This window comes from Centroberyx gerrardi, chromosome 21 (genome assembly GCF_048128805.1).
Source record: "Centroberyx gerrardi isolate f3 chromosome 21, fCenGer3.hap1.cur.20231027, whole genome shotgun sequence".
Taxonomy (NCBI): Eukaryota; Metazoa; Chordata; class Actinopteri; order Beryciformes; family Berycidae; genus Centroberyx; species Centroberyx gerrardi.
This window is the reverse complement of record NC_136017.1, coordinates 5,247,807-5,259,099: the sequence shown is the minus strand read 5'-3', so window position 1 is coordinate 5,259,099 and position 11,293 is coordinate 5,247,807. Positions and strand designations below refer to the sequence as shown.

The 11,293-nt window shown below is 42.9% G+C and overlaps 1 protein-coding gene across 1 annotated transcript in view; it reads right to left on the bottom strand.

Moving 5' to 3' along the window:
- Positions 1-1,363: 1,363 nt before the first annotated feature.
- chrna2a (cholinergic receptor, nicotinic, alpha 2a (neuronal)) overlaps positions 1,364-11,293 on the bottom strand; it is a 15,936-nt gene continuing 6,006 nt past the window's right edge. The window contains exons 4-8 of the mRNA XM_078291237.1: positions 9,844-9,953; positions 7,525-7,744; positions 4,607-5,100; positions 2,960-3,434; positions 1,364-1,489 (exon numbers count right to left, since the gene is read on the bottom strand). Coding sequence (XP_078147363.1) covers positions 1,364-1,489; positions 2,960-3,434; positions 4,607-5,100; positions 7,525-7,744; positions 9,844-9,953 — 1,425 coding nt within the window. The remainder of the gene's footprint in view (positions 1,490-2,959; positions 3,435-4,606; positions 5,101-7,524; positions 7,745-9,843; positions 9,954-11,293) is intronic.

The following is an 11,293-nucleotide window of genomic DNA, read 5'->3' as shown; positions in this document are numbered from 1 at the left end:
CAAGAGGGTGGTCAAATCTTTTCCAAGTGATCTAGAAATGGTCCCCAGATCTCGGAGAATCTTTTTTCTGTCAATTCTGATTTTTGAATTTGAATAAATACGACTCAGAAAAAAACAATTCTGTCATATTTATTCACTTCCGATCTGGACCAAATGGATATGTGGTACAGAATCAAATCCCATAGGCATGCGACCTACATGTGACTTGTGTTTGAACACTCAAATCGGAATTTGTCAGTGTTGCCATGACAATAAGGAAATCTTAGACAATTGTCCTAATTTTGACACCACAGCTTGACTGAGGCAGCGTTAGCATGAAGGACAAGAGACACAACAATGGAAAGAAAGACAAATAGAGACTTGAGTTGGCATTTTGTTATACTGTTACCGAAATGTTTTTGAAACAAAAACGTATATGATGTATTTTCTTATTGTTACTCTGGCACAGGTGACTTTCCAACATCGCTGTCAGTTGGTATCGGTATTGCATTTGGGTTACATCTATAATAGATGTGAACAGCCATCCAAAAAATGAAGATATGAGCAGAAATTGGGAATTGAGGATGAGATTCTTGGAGCTGTTGTGGGCTTTATACAGTGAGGCATTTCTGACAGAGCTGCCATCTTGACCTCTCTATGTCTCTGTTTTCTTCTCCACACCCTTTCCTCATTTTCTCCTCTCTCTTCCTCCTCTGAATGCTGTGTGATTGAGTGTGACATTAACTGTTCGCAAATCAGTGTTATGACGGGTGCTTTGTGCTCTGTCGCTCTCTTCCATCTCACGTAAATACACATATTCTGCAGTAATAACACACACACACACTGTATAAGAAAGGCTTTGGGGGTTTTGATCATTCCGCAAAAGAGGTTATGGGTTGTAGTCGGCTCATTTGAATATAGTTTTGTATTGTAAATCAATTTTAATCATTTTTAGTGCATTCCAACGAGCATGTTAGGGGTTTAAGATCAGCGTTTTAGAAAGACAGTTCACCCTTTGAATCTCAACCTTGTGAATTTAGTTCTAGCCAGGATGAAAAAGTGCGTTACTGCAATTTTGTAGAAACTTTTGCTCATTTATTATGTGTCGAGTGAGTTTCCTGATCCCTCGGCCCTTGAAACCCAATACAAACTTATATTGAATTTGTGTAGTTAAAAAAAAAATCCACACAATCATTCTTTTCTTCCTTCCTGAGAAACTTTCTTTTTGCAGATGTGTGATTTTTGTCTGACAACAAACTCCCTTGCCATACATGCAACACCCGGCAGTTCACCGTGATGACGAAGCACAAACATGTCAAACCAAGACTTGATTCATTTTTTTTTTTATTAATTTAGTGGAAAGCGGTGGACCTTCAGTGTCGTTCTAGATCATTCCAGAGAGCCACGGAGGCAAGAAGAGTCCGACGGTCCCCAGCAGACACACGATAATGAACATCCACAGGAAGATCCGGTCTATCACCATGGCAACGTACTTCCAGTCCTCCTTCACCTGCAGAAAAGAATCAAGAGAAACTGAACAATTAGATCATCTACTATATTGCTACTATTATCTACTATATATGGACTATATATGGACTATATATTCAAACAGTTTTCTCTCACTGCCATTTGGATCTGCCAACGTTCAAAGTTGCCTTGTGCAGCTTTAAGTTTAGTTTTTTTTGTTTTATTTTTTAATTTATAGATCATAGGTTTTTATATAACAGTTATTTCTGGTCCGTGTTACTTGTGCCTCATCAATCTAAGTTTTCATTTACTTATTTACCTACTGTTAAATTCCTAAAATCAGTTAGGTGTTATTTAGCAAAAATGACGCTTGAGATGAGGCATGAATTCTGCTCCAGCTGAACATCTGACAACAGTTGTAACCATTTTGCAACAGTATCCAAAAGCGACACAGCAAAATTGTCAGTGTTAATTTAACACGACACTGTAGCGTATGTTTATATAAGCCCACACCTATCAGAGTTCATTTAACACTTTTAGATAGTTTTAAACAGCTGCCCCAGAGCCATATCAACCCTCCACTCAACTCCAGTCAACTGTCACTGAAAGATCAACAGTTATTCTGTCCTCCGATGCTCAAAAGGAACAAGCGTTATTTTGATGTATAAACGCCTCTCATGGCTGCTGGTTCAACACAGACTTCTTACATCCCTTCTCTTATTCTTTAGGAAGGTTTTATCTTCTAGTCATCTTATATTCTTAGTCAATCAGTTAGAATACACTGAAAACAGTTGCGACCCAGGAGGACTAATCATTTAAAATCCACAGTGTGCTATAGAGCCATATTTAACTTGAATAAGCTACCAGTATCCACTAGGCTGGAAAATAATAATTACAGTTTTAAGAAGACACTCAAGAGTGAACTGATGATGTTGACCATGTAAACTTTCATTTTATTTCATTGCTATTATTTTACTGGATTTAGTTTGAATTAATTTGTTTCCTTTACCCATTTTTTTTTATTACTATTGTTATTTTAAGCATTCTCTTATCTTATCATTGAGTAGTGTATTGCTTCCTAGTGAGGGCATTAATTTGGCAGCTACTGGGGATCCTAATAAAACAATAAAACAATTCAGACTAGGGCTGAACAATTTTGAAAAAATATCTAATTGCGATTATTTTGACTGATATTGCAATTGCGATATGATTTGCTATATTAGAGGGAATGATCATTTTACATCATTATTCTCATTTTCATTGAAAAACGTATTAAAATGATTACGGTGTGATTTTTGCGGGGATCTGTAGCAAACAAAGATGTTTTCTTAAGTCTGTAGAATATGATGTGTAGGCCAGGACATCTCTGCAGCACGACAATATTTAATTTAAAATGGTATTTTGACACACATTTCGCCTTTAACAAATATTGTGCCTCCTGCGATTTGAAAATTGCAGTAGGCCATATAAAATTTGGATTAATTGTTCAGCCCTAATTCAGACTGGCGCTCACCGAGAAGTCTGCGTCCTCGGCTCTCAGGTGCTCTGCGATGTAGCTCACCCCCTCCAGGGCGCGCACCACCGCAGGAGACAGAGCAGTGGCTGATGGGTACTGGGCCGTGCCGCGGCCGTACTCCGGAGTCGGGGCGTCCCAGTCCAGGCTGAGCGTGGAGGGTCTCTGCGGGAGGAGGGTGTACCCGAACAGTGGAGGGGAGGGAGGGGGGAAGGAGGCGGAGGGAGAAAACCTCGCCACCCCCAGCCTCACCGAATCACCGTCCGTATCTGCGCTCGAGTAACCGTGGCGATCGCAGTAGCTAAGTTCACCTCCCGAATCCCAGGAGCCGAGCTGGTGAAAGCCGAGGCGACCGGTGTCGTCCCGGTTACCACGGAGATCGACGTCAGACTCTTGTGTGAGCCAGGTGTTGGCGGTGAAGTGGGAGGGGCCTGGAGTCCGGACTGGGAGGAGTTTATCGATCAAGCCCCGCCTCCTGAGGGGACAGAGTGAGTTGGGGGAGACGACAGCGTGTTAGTGAGCGGAACATCCATGACGATATTATGAAAGGTCTTACCGAAATATTACCAAAATCACCGGTCAACATTACAAGACTCTTCTCTTGAATTTGGTCTTGGGGGATCTGGAAACCTCCACTCTCTCATTAAAACAAACATGAAACATCACTTTGTTTTTCTCCTTATTGTGATCAAATGGAGCTTGAGAAGCAAGAGTGACTCGCAGCACTTATTGTGTTTGCACTCAATTTGTGCTGAAAAAAGAAATAAAGAAGAGGGCTAGACGCTTAAATTGGAGGAGAGAATGGTTAGGCAGCACAGGTTTTCTTTTCTGCAGAGAAGCTGGAGGTAAATTATGAAACCATGATGTTGTTTTGTAGTTTCCACCTCTTCTGCCTGGTTTCCTCGCAAGCTTTTATTGGCTATTGCTGCTCACTGTTCTCAAACTTGTCTTTACATATCTTACACCAGTGATTCTCAACCTTTTTCATATCATGGACCCCTAATGTAGTCCACATTAGAGCTACAGACCCCCATTTGGTGAGATTTTGTCTCAAATCCGAATCTGAGAATATTTTTATTGTCAGATATGATTTTGTCCAGAATCCCATGACTATCTGTGTTGTAGGTAGAGGGATAACAGAGAAACTATGATCAAAACAGTCATTCTAATACACTCTGTTAACTTCCTGTAAATGAAATAATGGTGAAGTTTAACAAAAGATCAATTTGCTGGGGACCCCCTGGAACCCCCTCAAGGACCCCTGGTGGTCCCCGGACCCCACGTTGAGAACCACTGTCTTACACTACAAGAACGTGAAAATCGAATGTCTCAGACGGCTCAAAGACTCGACTCGATGATCTCTCTGAGCGGCCAAAACTTAACAAGCTTCAGTGACAGGTGTGGACACCAAGTCGGCTGAAACATCTCAAAAACTCGTCTAAGAAAAGCTAAATCAGGCCTAAACTCATGTAGTGTGCACCTGGCTTTAAGGATTGTGAAACTTACTAAACACATAAATGACCGTGTGAACTTTCAAGTAAAAAAAACACAAAGAAAAAGGCGAACATGCGGATTATTGTGGTTATTTGGTTTTATGCAACATGTGGTAAACATGCGGGGCCTTCCTTGTTTTCTCGTTTTACTGACCTGAGGTCGGGCGGCGGGCGCTTCATGCAGAGCCAGCGCGGCACGGCGGACAGGAAGAGCGCGCGGACCCAGCGAGGCATGGTGTGGGTCGCCGAGGAGCGGTGGTGCACGTTCAGCACGAACACGGTGATGACGATGGACAGCGTGACGAAGATCATGGTGAAGAGGAGGTACTCGCCGATCAGCGGGATGACGAGCGACGTGGACGGGATGATCTCGGTGATCAGCAGCAGGAAGACGGTGAGCGACAGCAGCACCGAGATGCACAGCGTGATCTTCTCGCCGCAGTCGGACGGCAGGTAGAAGACCAGGACGGTCAGGCAGGAGATGAGCAGGCAGGGGATGATGAGGTTGATGGTGTAGAACAACGGCAGCCGGCGGATGACGAAGTAGTAGGTGATGTCCGGGTAGATTTCGTGGCAGCAGTCGTACTTCTTGGTGTTGTAGGTGCCGACGGCGTCCACGATCGCCCACTCCCCGCTCTCCCAGTAATTCTACAGGAGAAAATGTTTGTTTTTTTTACCTCTGGGCCCAGTTTTTCAAAACTTTTCTGATAGGATTTCAGTATTAAATCTGAAATTTGGGTATTTCCAAATGGATAAATGAGATTCTCAAATGCAAATGAAAAACGGAGAGCAGAGACGAGGGTAAGGTAAAGAGGATAAGGCAGGGGAAAAGAAGATGAGGAATGAGGGTAGACGAGTGGAGAAGAGGTTAATAAATTGACAGGACTTAGGAGGGGAAGGTTGGAGACAAAAATAAACTATGAGAGGAAAAAAGAGAGGAAGGGGACTCAGGGTCACTGCCGAGGTGCCTTTAAGCAAGGCGTTAAACCTCCAACTCTTCCAACAGAGCTGCTCAAGAGCCAAAAGCAGAGGACTTTATTATGGGCCGTCTCCACGTGTGAGCATGTGGCATTGTGTGTTAACCCCTTGCACCCTGATTTCCCCTTTAATTTCCTGAAGTAGCTTCAAAGTTAGAAGAATATACGACAGTGTCACTACATAGGCTATTCTGTATCTGCTCGTTCCAACGCTTCATTGAAGCTGTAGCTGCTTATGAGTAAAATATGCAAACCTATAAAGCAGCATTTTTTATGGCTGCACCATTACATCAAATGGACAAAATTTAGACATCTGGTGCATCATTTTATACACTTTTCCCTGTAATTCAGCATGACATATTTGGTATCTTTGGAAACCTTGGGATCTTGACTGGATCTAGAATTTAATGTAAGTTCTGTGGGTTTGAACAAAGCTGAGCAAACGTGTTTGTATCTAGTCTACCGTGTGTCCCACTGCTCTCCTTTAATAATCACGACATGGCCATATCCAAAACATCAGCATTTTGAACCTGAAACGTATCTCAAGGATCAGGCGTTTCCTCTGTTTTGCTGTTCTAGAAAAACCGAGCCGTGCATTTTGTCTCCTCCAGAACTTATTACTGCAATGCAACACTGGAAAAAAGACATATTGGTTATAAAGTCTTTCTAGCTGTAACAAGACGTAGAAAAAGAGCAAGTGTGCACCGACAACATAACCAAGAGGTACAGGCAGAACAGGCCATAAATCACAAGAGAAACAGACACAAAGGTAACTTAATGGGATAAAATCAAGATCAATAGAGGAAAGAAGAGGAAGAGAGAAGGACAGAATGGAGGAGAGAGGTAGAGAATAGAGAAAGTGGAGAATGAAACGGGACGGGAGCAGGAATGAGAAGAGCAAAGGCGATGTGAGGACAGATGGGAGCTGGATGGAGGAGAGGATGAAGAGTAGGAGGAGGTGGACAGGTTTCTTTTCGCTGCCTCAACTGTAAAAAAGATTGTGACTTATCCCTGCTATAACTGGAGGAGATTATCTGAGAGAGAGAGAGAGAGAGAGAGAGAGAGAGAGAGAGAGAGAGAGAGAGAGAGAGAGAGAGCATCTATCAACATTTGTCCGTTTTGAGCATGCTCAGTTTGGGTGTAATGTGTGTGTGTGTGTGATGTATGATACATGGATTATTAAGGTGGGACATCTCAGGTGAAAATACTGAATTTGGCTGCCTTGGCCAACTTTGAGAAATTACTATTGAAGTTTCATAAAATATACAAAACAATCATACAAAACAACTAAAAATAGTTCATTTCTACATTTTTATACCAGCTGTGTCAAGTACAACATACACAAAATGGCATATTCCCTTTTTATTTCCTCAACTTAACTTATAGATATTGTCACCAAGTTTGACCTGCTTGCTTCTTAAGCAAAATTGTTGTTAATTTACCAAAGTTTTTTTGATATCTTTTGTCATTTGTATTTTATGGGGTATTTTACATGAAAAAGTAACAAAAAGAATCTGAGATTTTCCCCGTACGCATAGTATTTTGTAAAAATCTAATAAAAAAATGTTTTCAGATCCCTCTGTGAACTACCAACTATTTACTTAATCATCATAATGAAACAGGAAAATACATTTTGTCCTGACTTTATCCACTGAGAGTGTTCTAATTTCAATTTTGTACATTTTCATAAAATATTAGCTAATTTGAGTATGTTAAAAACAAAAACTAAATAAAAATCACCATACAAAAAGTGTATTTGTGTTTATACTCAACATAAAATTTCATTCTAACAAGATGAAAGGATGATTTTTCCTATTCAGTTGTGCTGCCTCGCCTCAAGGCACAATTATTTTTTTTCTCTTTCTTTTTTACTAAATGAGACCGGAGCATCTTAAGTGCAAATAGAGGAAGACCATACGGGAGAGGGGGATGTGATTTAGCGGCGGAGAGGAAGGTAAAGGAGAGGAGGACGATCATGTGAAGTGCTTCTTGAAGAGATTACAATCCGTCCATCGGCAGATTGGCGTTTTCGTTCTGTAAACATTTCTCGGGGGCAGAGATAAACGTTTGCAGAACCAAAACCTCGCCTGCCCACCTTCAGGTCCACGGCGTCCTCGATGGGCTCCAGGTCGATCTTGGCCCGGTCGTACGTCCAGGAGCCGAACTTCATCTTGCAGCTCTGCTGGTCGAAGGGGAAGAAGGTGACGTCGATGGAGCAGGACGACTTGTAGATGGCCGGCGGCACCCAGCGCACGCGACCCGTGTGGAACAGCTGGGCCTTGGTCATGTGGGTGACGGCGAACTCTCCGTCTGCGCTGGAAAGAGACGGAGACGAAGGGTTAGTGGGGGGTGGGGGGTGGGGAGGAGATGGAGGTAGGAGGGAAGGAAGCGAGGGAGGAATGAGATGGTGAGAAGAGAGGAGGAAGATAAAAAGCTTGAAAGGGAAAAGAGGGAGGTGAGGAGTGGAAATGGAGGAAGGAAGGCGAGGGAATAGGACAAAGGAAAGGAAGACGAAGGGGGGGGATGGGGAGGAGATGGAGGTAGGAGGGAAGAAAGGATGAAGCGAGGGAGGAATGAAGGATGCGTGAGATGGTGAAAAAGGGGGAGAAAAAGGCATAAAGTTAGAAAGAGAAAAGAGAGAGGTGAGGAGTGGAAATGGAGGAAGGAAGGCGAGGGAATAGGACAAAGGATGGGAGACGAAGGGTTAGGGGGGATGGGGAGGAGATGGAGGTAGGAGGGATGAAGCAAGGGAGGAATGAAGGATGCGTGAAACGGTGAGAAGAGAGGAGGAAGATGTGGAAAAAGAAAAAGAATGGGAAAAGAGGGAGGTGAGGAGTGGAAATGGAGGAAGGAAGGCAAGGGAATAGGACAAAGGAATGGAGATGAAGGGTTAGGGAGCATAGGGAGGAGATGGAGGTAGGAGGGAAGGAAGGATGACGCGAGGAAGGAATGAAGGATGCAAGAGACGGTGAGTAGAGAGGAGGAAGATGTGGAAAAAGACAAAAAGTTAGGGAAAAGAGAGGTGAGGAGTGGAAATGGAGGAAGGAAGGCGAGGGAATAGGACAAAGGAAAGGAGACAAAGGCTTAGGGGTGATGGGGGGAAGGAAGGATGAAGCGAGGGAGGAATGAAGGATGCATGAGACGGTGAGTAGAGAGGAGGAAGATGTGGAAAAAGACAGAAAGTTCGAAAGGGAAAAGAGAGGTGAGGAGTGGAAATGGAGGAAGGAGTTGAACAAGTATCTGGAGAAAACGGTCGATTCCTACAACAAAAACCCAGAATATGAAAAAAAAAAAACAGTTTCAAAAAGTTTTCCTCTCATTATTTCCCAGACTCAAAAGGTGAGTCAACAAACCCCGAGCGATGCTCATTTACACAGGCAACGTTTAATAATTGATAACGGATTCCAACGACGCCGACGCCGTTTTCATGACGCAAGTGTATTTCACCCGATGTTTCGTCCTAACATCCAGACGGATCTCTGAATTAATGCTTCATTTGGGGCCCTGTGGGGGGAAATTAGGATTTTGGACTAATCTGATGCAAGAGGCTTTCACTTTTTACACGGATCATTTGCATGTATTAGCATTTTTTTCATGCAGGAATATGCGTGAATCTGCTGTTTTGCTAGACGGCGGGGAGGAAGCGCTGTGGCGGCGGGGGCGGTGAGCGGTTTCGGGGCCGCAGCCGGCTGGGCTGACCTTGCTGCTCACACACTCTTCAGCGAGCGAGGACACCATTATGGATCGAGGAGGTAATTGATCACTACAGATAATTTCCAGCTCAACCTGGAGGAAAATCAAAATCGTTTGTCTCTCTCTCTCTCTGTCTCTGTCTTTATGTGGGAGAGAGTCTGTGTGTGCTCATATATCTCCAAAATGGCAACTTTTCAGGAGCTAAGAGAAATAGCTTTGATTTTAGCTTGACCTCGATGTATTTTTCAGTTTATTCAATGGGATTTTAAAAGTGTTTCATAAGCCCAAGTGTCGTAGAGCTTTCTAAACCCATAGAGAAGCATGGAATCCTTTTAACTAAAACATGAAAATCACCAAAATCGAAGTTAGGAGGTTTTCACCCGACGACGACAGTATGTACAAGTATGTGTGTGTGTGTGCAGCATGAGTGTATATGTGGGTGTAGGTGACTTTGTCAGACAAAAAGACATCTGAAACACATCTGAAAATATGTTAATAAAGAATAATGCTTATAATAGTGCTTATTTTATCAATTGCACCCATGTGTTTTAAAAAATATAATAGAGTTTTAAGAGGATTCAAAGGTCATGAAACTCTCAAATAAATGTCCATGTAAAACGTTCAACTCAAGAAAGAAAAACACTTAAATTGCTGTTGTTCGGTGTTTCCATGGCAGCAGCGAAGCCTAGTGTGTGTGTGTGTGTGTGTGTGTGTCACTAACTTGTTGTACAGCACGATGTCCGGCACCCAGATGAGCTGTGAAGGAACTCTGATGGACGTCACATTGTCAAAGTCGGAAGGACGCCATCGCAGCTTGTAATCCGTCCATTCCTGTCTCACACACACACACACACACACACACACACACACACACACACACAATTTCAAAGTCTTTTATTCATCTGCTGCTTTAAGCATATAAAGATTCAGTTAATTTAGCAGCTTTTGAGGACTTAATGTCAATGTACGGTGGTTTTTTTTAGCCTTTATTTCCCCAGGGAAGACTTGCTGAACGTCTCCACTCTTCTCACTCCACTCCACTCATTCACTTCCACTCATTCACTTCCACACATTCACTTCCACTCATTCACTTCCACTCATTCACTTCCACTCATTCACTTCCACTCATTCACTTGCACACATTCACTTCCACACATTCACTCCCACACATTCACTTCCACACATTCACTTCCACACATTCACTTCCACTCATTCACTTCCACTCATTCACTTCCACACATTCACTTCCACTCATTCACTTCCACACATTCACTTCCACTCATTCACTTCCACACATTCACTTCCACTCATTCACTTCCACACATTCACTTCCACACATTCACTCCCACACATTCACTTCCACTCATTCACTTCCACTCATTCACTTCCACTCATTCACTTCCACTCATTCACTTGCACACATTCACTTCCACACATTCACTCCCACACATTCACTTCCACACATTCACTTCCACACATTCACTTCCACACATTCACTTCCACTCATTCACTTCCACACATTCACTTCCACTCATTCACTTCCACACATTCACTTCCACTCATTCACTTCCACACATTCACTTCCACTCATTCACTTCCACACATTCACTTCCACACATTCACTCCCACACATTCACTTCCACTCATTCACTTCCACTCATTCACTTCCACTCATTCACTTCCACACATTCACTTCCACTCATTCACTTCCACTCATTCACTTCCACACATTCACACAGGGAAGGTTTTGGGGGTTTGTGCCTTGCTCAGGGGAGGCGTTCAACCCCAACTGCTGCAGGGAGGAGAGAGAGCCAAAATAATTCACAAAACATACAGGCAAGGCTCCAAAATCTGCTTTCATATGTAGCAACATTAAAAATGCAGCAGTTATGAAGCATTTCCTATCTTTTTCCACTAAGGAAAATGCCATAGTTTTGTTTTCTGCTCATATATCAGCCGGTGAGTTTTACACCAGGAGGAGGATTCACATTCTCTCTCCTGTGTTTGTTTCAGGTTTTTTTTTTGGAGTTTTTTCAGTGTTAATAAATAAGATTTATATGTGTTGTCTACTGGAATCTATGTCTGTTTATTGATTTTCCTAAAGGGCAAAAGGTGGACACACTTTAACCCACAGCACTGTGCAGAAGAACAGACGGCGGCCGCCCCTTTAA